The sequence below is a fragment of the Lepisosteus platostomus genome, chromosome 22, assembly GCF_059453375.1.
Source record: "Lepisosteus platostomus isolate fLepPlt1 chromosome 22, fLepPlt1.hap1, whole genome shotgun sequence".
In the NCBI taxonomy this organism is placed as follows: Eukaryota; Metazoa; Chordata; class Actinopteri; order Semionotiformes; family Lepisosteidae; genus Lepisosteus; species Lepisosteus platostomus.
The window spans coordinates 9,038,188-9,059,526 of record NC_142632.1 but is presented as its reverse complement, the minus strand read 5'-3'; the positions used below and the strand labels follow the sequence as shown (position 1 = coordinate 9,059,526).

At 48.8% G+C, this 21,339-nt stretch overlaps 1 protein-coding gene across 2 annotated transcripts in view; it reads left to right on the top strand.

Annotated features, from left to right (window-relative positions):
* Positions 1-15,315, top strand: part of LOC148643385 (TNF receptor-associated factor 4-like) — a 40,169-nt gene extending 24,854 nt beyond the window's left edge. For both annotated transcript variants that reach the window (XM_088616577.1, XM_088616578.1), the window contains exons 2-7: positions 5,858-5,909; positions 8,530-8,634; positions 8,914-9,075; positions 10,738-10,899; positions 11,970-12,125; positions 12,565-15,315. In XM_088616577.1, coding sequence (XP_088472703.1) covers positions 5,858-5,909; positions 8,530-8,634; positions 8,914-9,075; positions 10,738-10,899; positions 11,970-12,125; positions 12,565-13,197 — 1,270 coding nt within the window. In that variant the 3' untranslated portion in view covers positions 13,198-15,315. The remainder of the gene's footprint in view (positions 1-5,857; positions 5,910-8,529; positions 8,635-8,913; positions 9,076-10,737; positions 10,900-11,969; positions 12,126-12,564) is intronic.
* Positions 15,316-21,339: the final 6,024 nt, after the last annotated feature.

Here is a 21,339-nt window from a genome sequence, read left to right as displayed (position 1 = left end):
TGTACCTGGACGGTTCAGTTTAACTTGAATCTCAACGGAAAAGGGTTAACATTTTTTTTTCTTTGCAATTTCTAACCCCCCTCCCCCCACAAAACCAACATTGTTGCCGGCAAAGGGACTGTTCGTTTCAGTTCTGTTGAATTAACGCCAATGTTCCAGCCCCCCCAGGCCTCTGAGACACAGTCCCCTGCATAAGCACACAGGATGCGGGCTGCAGGTGCACTGATGCACTGTCCCGGAGCTTCAGGCTGGCTCCGCTTGAGCAAAGCTTCCTCTGACGTTTTCAGGACAAAATCATTTAAGATCTCCTCCTGCCCGCGAGCTGCTTGTGTTTGACGAGGTCTTTTAGATTGGAAGACAAACACCGAAGAGTCCAGCAGCTTGTAACAGCCTAAGATTTTGGCCTCCGTCTTTGCCAGGGCTGGTGCTGGAACGAACGCCTCTTTAATCCCGGCTGGAGCTGGGATAAAACGGGGAGAGGGGGAGTTTGTCCAGGGCCCCTGTCTGTCTCTGTTCATTGTGCCTGCCCATTCTTTCTCTAATTAGCTTTAAGCAGATTGCCGCTGTCTGACCTCATTACCCCAGATGCAGGCAATCTGATTGCGGCTTTGTCAGCCCGGGTAAATTAGGGAAAACCAGTGGGTAATTAGCGTTCGGCTTTCCCATCTGTCCCGCGCCTCTGACACTGCGCCGAGGTGTCAGCCAGTGACCTGAAAGGAAAGACGAGGAAGATTCAGGGGAGAGAAAAGGGAAGACACTGGGGGCAGCGCAGGGACTCCAACCTTTACCATGACCCCTCACCCTATTTCATAAAAACTAGAGGCCGTGCCTTTGTAAAAAAAAAAAAACCAACAAAAACAAAGCATCTTTAATTGTATACAAACATCTTAAGGCAGCAGAAAGATGGCACAGCAGTACCAGTTTAAACTCCAGGTGCAGTCTAAGAATGGCTTTCTCGTTCCCCATCTCTCCTTTGCTCTGTTTCTCTCTCTCTCTCTCCCTCAGGCACAAGATGAACTCAAAAGACATCTCTGGCGCCCTAATAAAGAAACAGTATTCAGTCCAATCAGTTGTTCTTTAGTCTGTTTATTGTCACTATCCTTCCTTGTGTAGCTGCATTCATGCAAGGGGGTGAAACAGTGGGGCTGGGTCTCTGCTTTCTGACCTTTGAGTTTAAGAGCCTCCACCCAGGTGCGATGCCCAGTGCTGACCCTGGATAAGGAACATTGCTTCCCAAACTGTTCCCAGCTTTTACTGTCCCGGACATTCCGCCCCACACTAACCGATTTTAAAATAATCAGCGCTTATCTCGCAAGAAATAACTTATAATTTGAAATTAAACCCTAGACTAATGAGAAATATCTTGAGTTCACCTCTTTGGCTGGAATTGCGGTGTGAAACGTGAGCCTGTGGAAATGAACAGAACCGTTAATATTTGGTTGGGGGCTGGAAAGCGCTATACAAAGATCCCCCTACTTTTTAAACAGTCGGTTCTGTGTGTTGGGTGCACAAAGCCATTTCCCCAGCTTCTGGTTTCTGTGGAGCGTCCCTTGTGGATGGTGGTGGGGATGGGGAGACCACAATGTGAGGAGTGTCTGTCCTTGTGCAATCAAGCTACGGATTGCAGCAACACATGCAAAGACAAGCCCAGCGTCTGGGTGCTATTGTTTGGGTTTGAAGGCAAGTGTGTACAGTGCAGTCGCCAGTAGGAGGGTGGTGAAAATGACTGGGTCAGATACAGTGCCATCTTTTATCATCGGCAACCCTCTTGTCTCTCTCGATCCCCTCTTTGTCTTCCTTGTCTCTCTTGATCCCCTCTTTGTCTTCCCATTGGGTGTGCAGATGCCTGGGAGCACCCTGCACAGTTGGATGGAAGGGACAGGGTTTAGGTGCGATTGAATCAGCCCGACGAGTTTCAAGGCAACATTTTTGTTGGCTTCTTTAATGGCCTGTGGTGGGCCATTAAAGAAAACAGGGTGGGCCCTGTCTCGTTCTCCCTCGTCTGTAAGACTCTCTCACCTTCCCCCTCTGGTTCCTGGCAGGCTGCAGATCCAGCGGTCGTATGGATCTGAGGGATTCACAGCCACGCTTAAGGGCTTTGTGAGGAATTTTGAAATTACTTTTCTGCCGGCAAATTCCCCGTCTCTTCCTCTGTGCGCTACATCCCTTTGTCACAGGGCCACCTTGGCAAGAGTATCACATCTGGAAACTTCCACCTCCTCATGATCGACATCCTTCAGGAGCTCCACCTACGGTCACACTCGCCTCGGACAGCTGTACCTTCTGATCCACAGGCACAAGTGAGGGTTTATTCCATGCCGAAAAGAGGATAAAAGAAACGCAATGTTTCAGATGTGGAGCCTCGACACCCACAGAAGGCTCCACAGCCAAAACGTTGTTTCTTGTCTTCTCTTTTCAGCAGGGAATAAATCTCTACTTGTTCCTTTGCGGCCTCCGCATGCTGAAGCAGCTCCACACTTGAACCCCTTCTGATCCACCGTGTCTGACCCTGCCACAGGTTCCAAAACCGCTTGCTCCCGGCTGCAGCACCAAACACGTTACAGTTGTTCCTTGGATTGGCACAGCGTTCGTCCATGCTTCTCGGGGAATCCCGATTTCTTGAGCACTGCTCCCCCCCTAAGTTACGGAAGTCCACATCTAACGCTCACCCACTCCTTCTTGAGCACGCTCCCCCACTCCCACACATAAGCCTCAGCATTCAAATCACACCTCTTCTCCGCCTTCAATAGCCCTTGACAGAAAAGGCACAAGGGGCCGATCTGGCCAGTGACAGCGGGTGTAGGAAAGAGAAATGGACTGAGCGATTTTTGATTTCTGTCGTTTGGAACGTCGGCTGAAGTTAGTTTGGAAAGTTGCATCTAGGGTCTGTTCCTTTTCTATCTGCATGATTGCCGGGAGGATTTAAAATGAAAAAGTGGCATGGGAATGAGACATTTGGGTTGTTTTGGACAGATGACGGTGATACGGGGACATAGGTGTAACAGCCTGCTGCTAACCAGGGTGTTGGGCAGTGTAGACCTTCTGTTCAGCCTTACAGAGTGAGAGGTTCACAGCCAGTGAGCTGACAGCCGTGGAGCCTGGGATTCGGAACAGCTGCTCATGTGCGCTATCACATGGCCCGGGGTGTGTGTAGCCTTTTGTCTCATGTGACTCTTCCGGGTTCCTGGAGATTACAGCCTGTGGAATTCTCCAAGCCAGCACAATGCAGGTTCAGTGTCCAAGGCTGTCTGTGGCCAAACTTCCTGGAGGCACACTGGTTTGTTTGTTTTTCTACCGCGAGGTCAGGCGATGAAGAGGGCCGCCCCCTCAGGCATTCGAGAGTTAAACTTCTACCTTTTCTCTGAAAGGGTTATTTAAAGAGAGCAGGGGGATCCAGTTGGAACTGGTGTTTCCCGCTTGCGGAATCTGGAAAACCGAGGTACAGTGCGTCTCTGGTCCCAGTAGTCTCGCATACCTGTGTGACTGAGTGATGCCCATGACGTGTGTGATGATGGGGTGGCTGCTGGGTTTTTTTTAGTTACATTTTGTGCTGTAAAACGTGGGATTTCCAGCTGGTTGTTTTTCCCCGCATCCGATTGGGAATCGCTGGTGGGGAGTCTTCCACGTCTCAAGTGTGCAGCGCCGAACCCACGACCGCACACGGGAGAAGGAGGAAGCGCAGGCCGACTCCTGCGACCGTGCCCACCCTCGAGACCCTCGTTTGTTAACACCTCTCGGGCAGCCCAGGCCCCTGCCGGAGGATCGCTCTTGTGTGGAAGAGAGGCACCGAGAAAAACCCGGTGAATGAACCCACCATACCCCTCGAACCTGTGATCTCAGAGCTCGTTCTGCTCTTGGGCTCCAATCGTGTTATTTTGTAACGGTTTCGTGCTTTAAAAATCTTTTGATGGTACAGTAGCTGCCTCCTGCCCAGGATTCGAACCTGCAACCCCCAAGCAGTCCAGAACCGCTAATCCACATTGCTACATCAGCACAGTTACTCTTCAAGATCTTCGTCAGGCGTTTCAGACGCGTGCTGTTTGGCCACTGTTTCCTGGTACTACACCCAGAGTGTGTGCCAGACCTTGTAGCGGCACTTCTGTCAGTGAGCAGCGTGCCCAGCTTGCTCAGCCTCGTGGATAGGCAAGAGCACTCCCTTTCCTGCAGTTCGGAAAGCTGCCCCCTGTATTGGTCGCTTTGAAGCGTGGCGTGCTTTCTGAACCTCAACCCCTCCCCCCCCCGCCCCCCACTCGCACCCGTTCGTTATTCGTCCTTGTGAATATTTCATCATGGCATCTACGCAGAGGCCCTGTTCCTCTGCCAGCCGGTTTCATGAATGAAACATCAAAGTGGTTTTAGAAGCGTCGGACTGGAAGTCCACAGAGTGACGCCTCTCTCATCGCCCAGGACTTGAAGCCTGCCATCACTTTAATGAGAGAGGAGTAATCTGTTCCAGTTAGCGCTGGCAGTCAAGCTGGGCTCTGGGCTAGTAGGAAACGCACTCCTGTTCCGATCTCCTCTCACGTGCTTCAAGTTCAAATGTTGCACAGCTGACTGGCGGGAATTCTTTAAAAGTGCCTCTTTCCCTTCCACAGGCTCGGATTTCTTCTGCACGGAAAGGGCAAGGGGGGATTATTTTAAGATCACGGCATTGGCTCCAATCTGTGCAGTCGGGTTGCTAATTTGAAAGCGGCATTTTATTTGAACTTTAAATCGAGAGTTTCCTCCTCATGTTTTGTCGTCGGCTTTACGCCATAAATCTGTGCCGGCCCAGGCATCGATCGGCAAGAAATATTTTTGCGCATCAGTGGGCTCTCATTCTCCTTAGTTTGGTTTTTTAAATCGGTTTTAAGGAGTCCTAAGCTCCTCGGCTCGGTATGCGTTTTAAACGTGGCACACAATTTCCCCACTTCTCCTGACAGATGAAGTCTGCAGTGCGTGTTTTTATTTTGCGGTGTCCTTTTGTAGCCGTGGAGAAAAAAACAAAACAATGCGAGAATCGAAATCGGCACTTTGAGAAAAGCAAGAATGATGGACAGATGAGAGAGTGAGGGAGATGAGTGAGGTGAACTGTGTAAGCAGGGGGCAGGGCAGAGGAGTGAGGGCCCTTTTAAGTGAAATAAAAAAAACCCAGAAGACATCAAGGAACGTTTGTATTGTGACCTTCAAACAGAACAGAATAAAGCTTAAGGGGAGGGAGAAAGCCCTTTATGCATTATAGATTGTATTTTGGCCTTGCTCGGATTTGCTTCAGCTCGTTTCCAGTAATAAAACCGTGTAATTGTGGAAATAAATCCTGGGAGAGATGGGGGAGGAAAAGGACAAAAACATAAAAGGCAACGGCCCAGAAAAAAAGCCACCTCGCCGGGCCTGCTGAGCTGTTGCGCTCCTGGCTGGCTGAGCAGGGCTGCCGGACCCCTGGCCTCCACCTGGCCCGCGAGCCTCCTCTGCCCTCTTGCAGCCCCACGTTGTGAGCCTGCGAAGAGGCGGTGTATGAAATGAAGGCCAAATCATCAGTCGGGCTGGCTTATTCCCTGGAAACAGCCCAGGGTCCAAGGGTTTCCCGACTTCTCGTGCCCTTTACACCCTGTGCGGTTGCGTCACTTGGATAAACGGTCTCTGTTCCGTTTAGCTGCGGCCACCTCGGGTTCTGACGAGTTCCTGACGTTTCTGGCCGAGAAGTCTGCTTGTTGGCTTTAGACAAGTGCCGCAGGGCCGCACCGCGGAGGGCGAAAACAGAGAGTGCTCGTTTGGAGAAACATGCTTGATCTTTTCTAGATCAAGCTTTGTGTCTAGATTAGACTCAAACTTAAACTGCAACCTGATGTTTTATTTCTTCTCTTTTCTTTTTTTGCAGTGAGGGTGTGTTTAAATGCCCAGAAGACCAGTTGCCTCTGGACTATGCAAAGGTAAGGCTGTAATAGCAGTGTCTTCGGGACCTTTAGACTGGGGATCCTGGTGTTTGGGAGAGGGCTGGTGCTTGTGGGTATCTGCTGGCGTTTGTGGGTATCTCTCAAGCCAGCAGTTTGGGCATTCTCAAAGCTGACAAAACAGCTTACTTTTGTAGGCTTGTTCACTATTTCCAAAGGAAGTGTTGCGGACTACTATAATAGAGAGAGCAGGTAAATGAAGGGCTTGTGGTCATTAATACATTACAGCAATGCACAGAGAAGCTAGCAGCCATTAAGAGATGGTGGCCGTGATTTCAAGGCTATCCACACCGTTCATTAAGAGACTCACCCAAGCAGGCAAGTTAAGGGGAGACGAGCTTTCCGTTTTAAAATGTCGGAAGAAGAGCCTAGCTTTACTTCATGCTGAAGTTGAAGATGCTTCTGCAGAAATTCGGTTCGCCCCACACTGAAGATTGGGATAAAAAAATCAGGCCCTGAGCCATCCAACACCATTTCTTTCAATTGCAGAAGTGAATGGCCACAAGAGATTTAATTTTCTTGGACTGTAAAACCTGACAGGAAGAGAAGCTGGCTGCCTGGCGAACTAAAGACTTCGTTTTTTGCGGGTTCACCTGTCTTTTCACGGCACGGGGCGTACCGCCATCGCCGGAGAGCCAAGCAGCCTTTTCTGCAAAAGCGAAGTCGAAATTATAGGCCGACATTACATGGGTTTTCCCAAGAGCTGTCTCTGCTGTCAGACAGGCTGTGCTGAGAATCTCTCCCCTCTGTCCCCTTCTCTCCCACTGCTAATGTCTTGGTGTCTCTTTTTTAAATGAATGATCTTTTCATCTGCAGACTCTCCGCCTGCAAAAGGCGGTATTTTTGCAGCAAGATTCAGCCTGGCAGCTGGAATCAAAGACTTCTCTAGTTTTCTAGGATTTCATTATAGTGGAGAAAGAATAACACAAGGGCATTAGGCTTATCTGCTTACAATAATTTGGCTGCCTTTTCAAGACACTATTCTGGAACTAAAGCCTGCACGTTACTTTCTAAAATTATACATGGTTAATTATGATCGGTTCCTAAAAAGGAAATTCCAAATCCAAGTTGCTTTAATTAAACTTTTTGTTTTTGCAATATTTTATCCGCTTTCCAAGCCTAGCCTCGGGTCCTCTGTGAGCTCGTAGTGAAAGAGGGGCATTTAAGTCGGATTGTTCTGACCAGGGCATGAGACCAGGCTTAATTCTGTATTCATCTCCACTTTCCTGTTCTGAGCAAGGGTCCAGGCTGAAAAAGTTCATTGAGATTTTAATCACTCTCCGCCTTCCATCTCTGTGAAAAGTCTCCCCTGTGTGACAACTCTTGTTCAATTTGTGATTCCAGCCAGAGCTGAACACGGCTAAAAATACAGACCGCACGACTGATCTTCAGTGTACGCTACAAAGATGATGATTCATATTCAGCTGTCAGCTCCTTGTCATCATTTAATAGATTGTTACAAAATAAAAGTGTCCTATTCATGCAGGGGAACTTAAATTAGGGTTGGGCTGAGCTCAGGTGCTCCTGATTGCTATCAGAATAAATCCTGAACACGCAGCTGCGATTAAGCCAAGTCTCCAACTTGGAACAGCAGGCGCGTGTTGGGGTTATTTTCATTAAATTGCCACAGCTTGCCTTTCCCGTGGAGTTTGGGCAGGAGACTCTCCCACAGCGCAGGTGTCATTGTAACAGGCTCTGAAGCTGCGTGGAGACGTCTGAGCAGCTTAGTGCAACACTTGTTACCCTCTGGCCCTGCTCCTGTGCAACTGGAGGGTCTACTGCTGGAAATGCGCGGCGCCTGGGGGGGGTTTGGTTCAGACCTTAAACTGGCAATTTCCTGAGGGCAGCTTTAAAAACTGTTGCCAAGTCAAAAGAACTAAAACTATGATGCAAGTTTTCCTGGAAACCTATTAAAACCGTCTTCATTCTCCACAACATACTAGTTCCAAGAGCGCAAGTGGAAAAGGGATTCTGGATCTGAGTGATCCAGTCGGCAGTGATCACTCTGCCATTGGAGTCCGTGGGGATTTGGTCCTGATTGGATAAATGGATTTGGCTCTTCCTGTTGCAGTGCAGGCACGTCTCCTGCTCTCCTCCGTCTCATCCTCTGGGTTCGTGCGGGGTCTCAGATACGTGTATTAAAACGATCTGACACGGGAGCTTCGAGCTATACGGACTGTTGCGGCGCTAGTCCGTGACAACATGTCCTTGTCTGACTCCCTGCTGCTTCAGGCCACGGAGAAGGTCTGACAGAGGTGGACAAGGTGACCCCGGCGTCTCCATCCAAGGCCTGTCTGGGGAGCTCCACTGCCACGTGAGGCTTAGTGGTTCAGAAATGCTGGTTTCCTGTCAGCAGCCCTTGCGATTTGCCGTTTCATTAGCAGGAAAGAAGCTATTCTGTTACCGTCAAGCTGGAAAAGGCTGCATCTCATGAGATGTTTCTATTTAAAAAAAACATATTCCACACCTCCCGGTTTCTGTGTGCCCAGGGCTCTCCCTGCAGAAATTCGCCAAAGGTGCATTAGGGTTTAGGGAGTAAAATGGCGACTGCAACACAGCTGGGATTGTCTGATGGCAGTTCTGCTGCTCTCTCCTCCAGATCTACCCTGACCCTGACCTGGAGCAGCAGATTCTGTCTCTGTCCATCCGCTGCATCCACAGCGAGGAGGGCTGCCGCTGGACTGGGCAGATGAAGCAGCTACAGGTGAGAGAGAGGCCAGCGGTCAGCACGACGTACTGCTCCTCACTGTGCATGACCTAGCTCTTGCATCGTAACCGGCATCCTATTGCACTTGCATGCCTATTGCAATTGAGACACAGCTTGCTTAATTGTTGCATCGTGTTGCTGGATGGAGTTCTCAGTGTTTGACCCCCAGCACCTCCCATCTTGAGCGCTCCGGTTGACTAATTGTCTCTTAGCCGACCCTATTGACATATCGAGGGATCTGTTGCTGACCAGCCTCTCCGCTCCCCGTCTGTCCAGAGTCATTTCTCCACCTGCGCGTTCAACGTGATCCCCTGCCCAAACCGCTGCGCCATCAAGTTGACCAGGAGGGACCTGCCGGACCACCTCCAGCACGACTGCCCCAAGCGCAAGGTCAAGTGCGAGTTCTGCGGGAATGAGTTCACCGGGGAGGCCTACGAGGTGAGAACTGGGGATCGCAAAGCTCAGGTCACTGTAGTGATATGCATCATGAACGTGGAAGCTGATAATGCTGTTAATCAATCTGCAAAAGTATATGTAGGGACATGGGAAGGACTGGTGCATGTGTCCACAGGAATAGGGCAGAGGTGTGAGCTGTGCAAGCGACACAATGAGGTGAGCAGATCTTTCCCAGTACAGAGTTACCGTTCCTTTTCTACTCTGATGGGAGAGTTGTTGAATCTTGCCCGGAATAAAAGCAGAACAGTCACCTCTTCGGAAACCATGCGGCTGTGCTTTCATTCAGATCCGAGGAGCCACAGGTGCCAGCTTTGATCTCTGAGGTCCACAGACCTGCAGGTTTTTAAACCCTTAACTGCTGAAGACCATAGGGGTGCTCCAGCTCAATGAGACAAGAGTCCTGGTAAAGTATAGACCTATGATGGGCTGGAACTGCGCTCCTGTGCCCCAGACCTACTCTGGGGACCTACTAAGGGATGTGGCTGTTAGAATATTGAATTTGACTTGTGAATTAATTAATGAGGGTTGCAGAGTGGCTCTGTTCAGAGGTGTCTGTATATCTGCTGTGCTGTAGTGAGAGGGGCTGATAAATGTCTTACTGGGCCAGTGGTCAGTAGGTCTCAGCCCTGCTGGGGAAACTCGCTGACCAGCAAATCTCGCTCTGTCACGCTCCTCTCTTGAATGAAAGGCCTCCCTTGTGATGGATTCAAGCCTCAGGAAGCCCAGCATTTGCACTTCTTTCTTATTTTTTTTCCTAGTAAAGAGGGTGGTGTTTTTTTTAAAAAAAACAGGGCTGCTCTTGTACACCTGGAAACAAAGCCTGGGATTGTGGCCCCAGAGCAGTTTCGGGACACTCAGTCTAGTTGTGAACTGATCCCCAGCCACATTTACGCCTCCCTTAACATATTTTCTCAGACTGTATTTTTAGCCGAAAGTTAGTTTACGTTTAATGAACTCTTGTTTTCTTTTAAAATTCCCTTTTATACCCAACGTTGTTTTGAAAGAAAGCAAACTGCCTGTCAGCTCTGTGCCGTTTGGTCTTTTCCCTGCCAAAACTGCAGTAGTTGCTCTCCCCAAAAGCCACAGAGTACGGTATATATCTAGATATGAGAAACGGGCTAAAAACATGGCCATCTGTGTTCCAGCGGAGACTTAACCTGCTGTGTGAGCTCTTGTTCTCAGCGGTTGGTTTCAGGAATTCTGCTTTTTTTTTATTTGCTAACTGAACTGCACACGACAGCTACTGGCAACGGCAGCACCTGAACACGAGAAAGGGCTTTCGCCAAGTTAGCCAGCTCACCAGTGAATAGATCATCAATATAAGAATCCCATCAGCAGCGTCTTGGAAGACGTTAGGTTATCAAGTTTAACGCTTTTCCAGTACAATATACATTCCAGTACTGGATAATGTTTTCCAGTACTGGATAATGTTTTCCAGTATAAATACACCAAACCCCTTTAGAAATTCATGCCTATCAGCTGCAGGATGGCGGCCTACGAAGATGCACAGTTGGTTTTTTTGCACTTTTATTTCTGCAAGGGAGGGTATCTCGGGGGCGCCGACTTGTGAGGGGGGGGTGTGGGTGGCTCTGGAGGGTGCCAGGCTCGGGCGTGACCCCCTGTTTGTCCCCCTCTCTCCTCCAGAACCACCAGGGCATCTGCCCGCAGGAGAGTGTGTACTGCGAGAACAAGTGTGGGGCGCGCATGATGCGCAGGCTGCTGTCCCAGCACAGCCTGGCCGAGTGCCCCAAGCGCACCCAGCCCTGCAAGTACTGCGGCAAGGAGTTCGTCTACGACACCATCCAGGTCAGCAAGAGCCTGACAAAAGGAAGTTAACTCGTGTGCAAGGGCAACCGAATTGTTCATCATCTAGTACACGGTCTGTGCTAATAGCACATCGCAGCCCTGCACTTTGTAACAGTGGAGCAATGGCTCAATAGGGGAAAATATATATATATATTCAAAGCAAAATCAGTCTTCAATATAACTGTGACCCTGTTATGCTTCCGAAGCTTACCCACCATGGTTCCTGATGGAAAATTTGCAAGAACCTTGTTAATTCATTCGATTCCCAAAGCAAAGCAGCAGGTGACCCATTGAACTGGTCTGAACAGACGACTGTCTTTTCTCCTCGCTGGCGCTGTGTTGAGCTCAGTGTAAGCGCCGTAGTGATCCACAGTGGCCTGACTCCGGCTGTATAATATGGACCTCCGGTCTCCTTCCTGCCTCACTGTGCAGCACTGTCACTGATGGGAAGGCTTGGGGGTTTTTTGTTCATTTATTTCTCCCAGCCTGGGATAAGGGAGCAGTGTTCCACCAGTCACTGTGTGAAAGCTTTTTCTTCCCAGCTCTTGCGGGAACACTCCCTCCCTGTGCCTGCCGCCCCCTGTGGGCACGGATGGCACGCCGCCCACTGGCGCGTCAGAAAAAGCCGCATTCAGTGCCTCGCGCGCCGTGCCAGTCCGCCTGAGTTTGCCCTGGCTGGCGCGTTCTGATCAGCACCTGTGTGCACAGAATCGCAGCCAGTGTGGTCGCTGGTGCACGGAGATAGAGGTGGTCTCCACGGGGCTGTGCAGCGTGACTGCAGGATTTCTGGGACTCTTTATTAAAGCAGGAGCACACTGATGAACTGGGCTCAAAGCCGTTCATTCAGTCCAATTCAGGAAGTTGCCAGCTTTTTAAGAGATGAGTAGGATTGCAAACATGGGCCCCAGGATAGGATCCACTTCTGTTCTAAATGGACTTATTTAATCTGACATGTTTTACTTCATTAAAGGCTCCTTGAAGGTGTTTCCTGTTAAAAGACTGATGTTAACAGGAGTGGGAAATGTCTGTGTGATCTGAGGAGTATTGATGATCTTTTTATCCACCTTCAGAACCACCAGTACCATTGCCCTCGGTTTCCAGTGCAGTGCCCAAACCAGTGCAACGCCCTCAACGTGCCCCGCGAGGATCTGGCCAGCCATCTGAAGGAGAGCTGCGGCAGTGCCCTGGTACTGTGCCCGTTCAAGGACGCCGGCTGCAAGCACAGGGTCAGTCTCCGGCGCCAGGGCATCATTCCTCTTCCATCAGGAGATTGGTCCGCTTAGCTCTTGATTCGCTTAGCTGTGCCTGCATCTCGGCACCACTTTAAAAACTACAAACCCCTGCAGCGGAGCAGTAAGGAGTTTTCAAAAATGTGTTTGTTTTTTAGGGGAAAAAAGAATCTGTCGTCTTCTCCTGCATGTGCTTTTATTTTTGTATGGTAGAAATGTTCATATTACACCTTTATTGTTGTTTTCAAACTTACAACAATTCCATTTTTCAAGCTCTTTTCATCCCACGCCAAGACACGTTGGTGCTGCCACTGGTCACGTCAAGTTCTCAGACCGTTTTACCCACAATGCTAGGGCTGCAGACCGATGGGGGCGTGCAGGTGCCCCACGATGCGGGGCAAGCCCTCACACTGGGCCTTTCTTTTGTCTCTGGCAGTGCCCCAAGGTGGCGATGGGTAGGCACCTGGAGGACACCAGTAAGGCCCACCTGACCCTGATGTGCAGCCTGGTGAGCCGGCAGAGGCAGGAGATCCAGGAGCTGCGGCGCGAGATGGAGGAGCTGTCGGTCAGCCACGACGGCGTGCTCATCTGGAAGATCTCCGACTACTCCCGCAAGCTGCAGGAGGCCAAGCTCAGGAACAACTACGAGTTCTTCAGCCCCCCCTTCTACACCCACAAGTACGGCTACAAGCTGCAGGTGTCGGCCTTCCTCAACGGTAACGGCAGTGGGGAGGGCACCCACCTCTCCATCTACATTCGGGTGCTGCCCGGCGAGTACGACAGCCTGCTGGAGTGGCCTTTCTCCTACAAGGTCACCTTCTCCATCCTGGACCAGAGCGACCCCTCGCTGTCCAAGCCCCAGCACATCACCGAGACCTTCAACCCCGACCCCAACTGGAAGAACTTCCAGAAGCCCGGCAGCTCCCGGAACTCTCTGGACGAGAGCACGCTGGGCTTCGGCTACCCCAAGTTCATCTCCCACGAGGAGATCAAGAAGAGGAACTACATCCGGGACAATGCCATCTTCCTCAAGGCTTCCATCGAAATTCCTCAGAAGATCATCGCTTAAGAGCCGCGCAGAGCTGGTCAGCCCAAACTCAGAAAATTAGGACTTGTCCCTCGAATTCTTCAAGTGTGGACGGTGGCTCTCCTGCACAGAGCTTGTCCAGCCCCTTCCCTAGAAGATACTGCAGCCCAAGAGGCTGGCTGTATCAGCTGCCAGGGCAGAACCCCAAGCAGAGTAACATCAGCCTTCCTCATAGCTGCCTCTTTGCCTAGAGGTGCTGTATGTGTGTGGTTCGCGACCATTGTGGGGGTTTTTCAATCTAGAATGGAAAACCTTGGTGATTCAGGAGTGCCTCTTCATTCTTTTAACTCTTTTCTACTGACCTGCCACAGAAAATGTCTGTGAGACATTGCTGAGGAGACACAAAACCCTCAGGAGAGGAGAGGAGGAGTGGTTCACAAAAGCGCTAGTTGTGACCTAAACCTCCTCTGTTACTGAGCAGGGCTCTGTTCTGTTCCCCTGCTGGTGTGGTCTATTCAGGATGACCGCGGGATAGGCAGTAGTATTAAGGTGCCAATGGAAGGCCACCTACAATCTCAATAAGAGTTCTGTTTGCAGATTTGAACTTTGAAACAGGTGGGACTGGTGCAGTGGAGCATAAACAATTTCAGTAGAGAGAAACTCTTGCGACTGTGAATGGTTTAACAAATACTGGACAAATGCACAATACACATACACATTCCTTGCTTTGGTTTACATGGGGTCATGTCCAGTGTGACTTTCTGTAGACAGGGTGCCGCTTGGTTTTCCATCTTAGAATTCTGTGTTGTTTTTTCTTCTTCCCGGTGAACAGTTTCAATCAACGAATGAGATGTGAAATTTTGTGGACGTTTCGTTCCGTGTCCCGCAGTGGAAGAGAGGCTGGAGCGCGGCCGGCTGGCAGAAACGCCAGGCGACTGACTGCTGACAGCATCCAGTCTGCCTGGACGCCAGGAAAGGTCCAGGCGTTTCACATCTTAGATAAGGGATTTAGCATATGTTTGCCAGCCCAGCTGCTAATGTACAGCCAGGTACTGTCACAAAGATCAGAGCTGATCCCAAAACTGAAAACTGGGGATGAAACGTGGGAAGGAGAAGCCATGGAACAGCATGAGGTTGTTCACATATCCAGATGTATTTTTTGTTGCTCTGCAGAACACAAAGCATCAGAAAGGAAATAAGCGATCATTGGAAGATATTGCACACACCACTTTTGTACTGTATCCTGCACTCTTGAAAATGACCGCTGGTCTCCAGGAAGGGGTGGGGAGGGGGGGGGCAGTGGGGAGGGGGAGGGGGACAAAACTAGCTGAGCCTGGAAACTCGTCATGTGACAAACTGTGAACGGCGGCCCCCTTGCGGGGCCACGGATACGGGTTTCTCCGGAAATCTGTTCTCTCTGTCGCTGAGGGACGGAGAGAGGGCTTTTGAACCGTGGTCGGGACTGTTGCAGATCTGAACTTTGAAACGGCTTGGACTGGTGCAGGTGCCAGCTGACGGGGTTAGATTCTGTAAACGTGCGAGCGTGGCATCTCGGCTGCGTCAGGGCCAGCAGCAAGGCATCCTGGGAGGAAGGGGTTGCTGGGACACGCTGTGAGTTGCTGACAAGAGGTAACAGCCTTGTGCAATACAGCTGTTAACACCAGAGCTATAGCATAAAGATCCACAGAAGCTCTTAATATATTATATATATGTATGCTAATGTATAAAAAAAGGATGAAAGCACATTTTCTGTACTTTTTATTCTTGACAAAATCCTCATTTAATCCGTTTCTACTACAGCGATTTTAAGAGAACTGACAATTTTTGTAACCATATTTTGCAAAAGCGATGTCAAGGGTTTATACAAGATGCCGTTTCGGGGTTTTTTTTTTTTTTAAACGAAAAGGGGTTGGTGTTTTTGTAGGAGGGGCAGTGGTGGGGCAGCATGAGCGGTTTGAACCTTTTTAAGTTTCATTTAATTTGAACCTGTCAAATGTCAGTTTTATTTCTTCGTTTTTAATATCCTGTCTGTATTATTTCTCCTTGTGAAATTATTTATTGTGATGGCCATGCTGTCCTCCAGAACCAAGGGGGTGGCCAATGTGCTATGAACAGGTTGAATGATGGTTTCTTTTTTTGAAATAAAATATGATTCGTTTATCTGCTGTGCCCAGTGCCTGATCAATTCCTGCCAGGAGCCATGATGAATATGATTAGCCGTGGTGTAAATAATTGCATGCTGACCAGGTTTTCTGTGTAGAAATGTTAGTGTTGTGTGTTTATTTTATCCTTTCAGTTACTCGGCCATTGTGTACAATCCTTTCTCCAGTAAATATTTGCCGACTGCATTAGTGATATTCTTTGTGAGCTGAGAGTGCCAGTGAATACGAAGAGGTTAAGCAGAAACTGGTGCTTCCTGTCAGTCTTGTCCAAGAAACCCGCTTTCTTTGTGGTTCAGCATGGCAGAAATCCCTTTTTCCTTTTTTATTAAAACCTTCACTAATCCGGTTTTCCTGCTTAATGAAACACTGCCGTGATGGGCAGGCACTAAGATGTAAAACTATTGAATGACACTTAAGCTGGTTGCCCTTTTTGTGCAAAATTTGCTCTGCTTCTTACAAGCCCAATGTGACTTTTCAAATCTTATGTTTCAGGAACTTCGGTTCCTCTTTGATTCACACCTGCTATTTTTCCCAGTTAGATTTGCGCTTTTGTTTTGGCAGAGGTTTCCAGTCACTATAGCATTGCATGTTGCCTGTCACCTGGGAACAGCGGCCTCTCTGATAAGTCCATTGCACTTTTACAGAACAGCCAGCCCTGGGGTCTCCAATCCTGGTCCAGGAAGGTCAGTGACTCCAGGTTTTCCAGGTAACTGTGAGGCACCAGCACCTGAAGGTTGGTGCTGAAGATTAAATTGGTTTTTGTTGAATGAAAACCAGAAAATACAGGCTCTCCAGAGTTGGATTTCCCGCCCATGAACCAGCACCCTAATTGCTGTAGTGATTCATCTAATTGTTAAAGAATACAGGCACTCGTTGGTTTAGAATTGTGCAAGTGAGTGGAGGGAGCCAGGTGGATAGTCCTGTTGTAGGTGGGAATTTCATTTCAGCTGAGCTTTTAATAAACAAATCGGCTTCTTATTGACTGGATTGGGTGGGCGTCTTCTACCTCTTCAGTACTGATGCTTTCCAGAGAGAAACCCTGCAGAGGCAGTGGCACTGCAGCACCAGGAATGGGCACTCCTCTGTTAAGAGTGATGCATTTTTAGCCATAGTGGTAAATTGTCACAATTCCTTCAGCAAAACAACTCTCTTCCTCATTCCGAGTCAGCTCGGAGTTCAAAGAAGTGCTCAGGGTTGAAGCAGGCGACCTGCAGTTCCAGAGTCATTCCCAAGCCCCAGAGCTGCAAAAAGAGGCTTGTTTGTCCTTGTCAATAAACACTGGTTTCTGTCAAACCAAACCCGAATAGGCCTTTCTCAGGCCAGGCTTGAAGACAACCCCCCCTGATTACCAAGGAGCTACTCCACGTGCTCCCTCTTCCAGCTCCGAGTAAACACCCGCGTGCCCTGGGAGAGAGCTGGCCACTCTGCTGCGATCCACTGCCAGGCTGTTCACTTTAAGCCCCTTAAGATCCAGCAAGGAAGGTCAGAGCTGCTCATTCCGCTGGCCTTGCCCCTCAAGAGTCTCCACCTGCCTTTGCAGAGCCACATTAACCACACAGAGCAAACTGACACTAGCCACGGACCCGAATCCTAAGATTCAAGCAATTGACTATACAACCTGCAAAGACACAGTCTGTAAGAACTGATTGCATGGAACAATTCTAAGTATAGAATACCATTAGCACTAAAAATAAATATTGTTGGCTACGGGTCTCAATATACTCTGCTTCTTTGTGCAGCAACTGAAACCCAAGAAACTTATTTACATCATGACGTCTGATCTTCTTGATCTATAAGCTTCCTAAACCTTTGCATTCCACTTATCTGTCTTATTGAAAGTCTTACCATTTGCTAATGGTTTAAAGATTTGTTTAGAAAACCAAAGTGTAGATTGTCTAGAGTCTGTTTCATGTTGTTGTTTTTAAGGATTTGGGTGGGGGGTTGGTATGCTGGTTACGTTAGTAGGAGAGCAGTGTTTTTAGCACAGACTCACGTTTGCATCGGTTGGTTAAAACGTCAGAGTAATAATCAAAACCCCGCTGCCATAAATGTCTTATAGCCGCAGGCTCAAGTTTCCTGGCACAGGAGATTAAAACATCCCTGTCTTTAATACATCTGGGTTTCTCAAGCTTTAAAATAGCAACCTCTAATTGCACGTTGCTCCTTTTTTCCATGCACAGTAAATACAGTACAAGTCACAGGGGACTCCAGTGTGAGTCAGGGAGGAGGGTCTTTTGTCTGATGAGCAACAGTCAGAACAATGTTTATTATCTGTTCAGGTAAACCACAGTCTGGGGCACTGCTTCACAGGTGTGTAGAGTGTGGCAATGGGTTTTTTCATTCAACAAAAAGAAAACACTGTCACTGACACGGTCTCCTATTGACTTGCTTTTGCACTCAGCTGGTGCTGCATGGATTCTTTGTGTAGATGTTTAACAAGAGCCAAGGGCAGGTCATTCTACAGGTTGTGCAGCACAAAACTGTGGCAGAGATGTCGTACTAATAATCCATGACAAAGCAGAGTGAATTGAGCCCCAGAGGAAACTTGTGACGTTACTGTGCAAGTATGCTGGTTTAACCTTTCCCAAGACTGAAGGGCAACAGAAAAGAATGTGCTGGGTACCCAGTCAACTGGACCAGCACCTGAAACTCAAATGGCAGAAATTCCAGCGCTAATGGAACGTCTCAACGGGACTTTCTTGGGTTGGTGTGGAGCTCATAGCTCAAGGAGCACATTAGCGTTTGCTCATAGGTATTGGATACGTTAGCCAGTTCTACAGTCTGTTGAGCTTAGCGGTCTATCCAATATCTGCGTACAAAGGGGCTGTGATTCAACCTATATCAAACTTGACCATGTAATGTTTGCCCTCTGATTTTGGACCCTTACTGTATAATATTTTGCTGATGTCTCTACCACTCGTTTGCCCTTTGCGGTGCTTCAACATTTATTTGCCATTTGTGTCAGCTCCAATTTGCTCTCAATGTGGTTTAATGAATTACTGCTGTGACTGCTACTCTCACCCTGGGGGAACTGCATTCAGTTAGCAGGGCATACAGGTCCGACCCACCTCTCCCACCCCCGCCTACAAGAAGCAGGGCATACAGGTGCGACACTCCGTAGGCTGTTGTGATCGAACTGTACAGGGCTGAGAATCAGAGCCTCAGAGCCAGCTGTGATCTGTCACACAGCGGCAGACTGTGGATCCCTGCTGCAGCCCCAGGTCTGTCTCCCTCTGCCGAGCTCTGATCCGACACCTTTTTCACCAGCACGCAGAGTGAACGCTGAGCCTCCTCCTTGCAGAGCCACAGGAAGAATCTTGTTTCGTACCGATTGATTAAACTGAGAAAAATCGATGAGTGGCAACGTCTTTTCTGTAGGGATTAGAACAGTCCATTTTTATAGACTGTCACCACTGCCGGAATGTCCCAGTCAAGTGATCAAGTCCCATGTGGACGCTCCTAAATTGCTCTCTCGATGTGGACGTGCTTAGAATAAACCCAGCCTCCGCTGTGCTCATGTGCACCACTGTCATGTGCAGAGAGTCTAGTTTCGATCTCCTAGGTTAATCTGCTGGGCTCGGAGCCTTTCGCTGTGCCATGTGTGTGGGTGGAGAGGGCCAATAGGTTGGTTTTATGCAGAGGTAGCCACACACATCCCGATTTTAACGATTTTAACCTCTGCCTGTCAGTCAGTTCACTTCTTTTCCAGCTTTTCACGAACCCTCCTGGTCTCCTGCTGCGGATCGTCAGTACAGACTGACTGAGGTCAGAGAGTGGGTGTGAGTATGGAGATGGAGGGGAATTCAGTCTTGGAGACCTGCAGCACTATTGTAGTGGGCAACCTCTTAAAAAGGCTAGCCAATCCTGCTGGTCCTGTCAAACCATCAGCCAATAGCAATAGGGCTATAGGGTGAGGTGATGCAGCCAGGTCCGTATTGCTCCAGTGACCAAACACTGGCAACCAGCAAGCCCCACAAATCCCAGTGCAGGATCCGCAAAAAGGGATTTTTTAACCATATCCCATTACTACTAATTAATTGCATTATTGGAGTGATCTTTATTCTAAAGGATCCCAAAGAGCTTCACATATAGGGGGAGCTCTGTCTCATCCCCCTCTGAAGGTGACACCCAGCAGCTGTTGGCAGAGCAGTGAGAAACTTCTGGGGCAGTGGGATTAAGGGAGAATTTCAGGGAGGCCAGACTGTCCAAGCACTAAGTGGAATTTAGGAGTTAACACCCTTACTCTCCGGATTTCAGTGTCAGATCAGCAGCTCCCAAGGTACAGTGCCCCCTGGGGTACATCCTCGGGAACCGGATTGGAAATCCACTCCAGAGGGAAGAGCACCACCTACTGGTCCACCACTGTCATCTTCGTCTCAGAATGCTTTTGAAAATCTGGCTAAAGGGAGTGGACTGTCGGAAAACAAATCCAGGCAGACGCAAAGTTAAAGCCCTGATAAAGCAAGGAACATTTCTCATCAACAAAACTATTAAATGCTTCTTCGGTGATTCGAATGAGTTTTGATCTAGGGCTCAGCTAGTGGCCGAGCAGGAGTACGTGTGATGCAGAGTGTCATTCTAGGGAAAAGCGGTTTGATGTTGTAAGCCATTGGAGCGCACTGAAGTAAAGCCTTTTACTTTCTCAAAAGCCACTTACGAGTTTAAATGAACTGGGAAAAACAACACAGTCTAAAGTTTAAACCAAAGTTTTAATGGACTGTTGTTCTTGGAATACCTAGGTGAGATTGTATCTCCAAGCACTTGCTGAGTTTTTACCTCTGAAAGATTAATGCTCCCGTTGTAAGCAGAGGTAATGATCCCACACACTGCGAACAGCGGGCACCTTCAGTATCAGAACCCCAAGAGTGCTCCCCCTCCCCCCCCCGCTGTCCAGGGTCCAAGGGGGTGGTGATGTCATCTTACCCAGGCTCAGCGCTGAACCCGAAAAGCAGGCTTTGTTTGAAGCAATGAGCATGGCATAGTGTATTCATTGATCAGTAATGAATACTGATTCAGCCACCGGTTCAGCAGATGAACCCGTGGAAAAGAAGATTCCCCTTTGAGAGTCTGTAGGACAGCAGCAGTGCATTGCATTATTGTGTGGATTGCCTGAGGCAGAACTGGAAAGAAATGGTATGCTTTTCTTATCAATTACTCAGGTTCAATATCTGTATCCTGAAATGCATGCATTTATTTGTGGGGGTGGGGGGTGGGGAGAGAGAACTTTTCTACTGGCAGCAACCCAGTCATAAATTATAGGTGCTGAGTTCAGCTGATAATTAAACAGAGTCAATGGAGAGCTGGAGACAGACGCATCCTTGTAATAGACAATCGATTGCTTTATGCTAATGCGGGCAACTTTACAATCAGAACATCGGAAAAGCTGCCTTTTCCATCTTCAGCAAGATGCTGGAATTAGTCTTTCAGGACAGAGATGACCCTGCAGTGCTGGCGAGCAGCAGCGTGCTGCCATCGGAGTCTCACCTTGCCTGTGGTGGTTGGGTTGGCGAAGAGGACTTCCAGGGTCACCTTAAAGGTAATCAGAGTCTTGTCTGCTTGGAACAGACCTAATGGAATTCTCTTAAGGTCCTAATCTTGCAGCAAAATTGGTCGTGCAGTTAGACATAGGACTGCACTTGAAATCCCTCTGCCACAAGCCTCAGGGATCACGTGGTGCCGTACTGCTACCGTGTGTGTTCCATAATCATTATCCCAACTAAAAATGGTATATTGAAGACATTTTAATTTCAACTGCTTTTGACACACTATAAACTGGATCTGCTTGCACAAGACGTAAGCACTGCCAGCGTGAGGTGAATCTCTGTGTAATGAAAGTGCAGATTTGGGTTCTCAAAGCGCTTTACAGAAAAAGAAATACACAATGAGAGGAGACAGTAGATGGGGGTATGGAATATGATGGGAGCAAAGGGCTATATAACAGAACCAGTAAAGTAAAGGCACTACTAAAGAAGAAGGTTTTGAGTCTAGATTTGTAAGAGTTTAGGGAACGGGACTCTCTGAT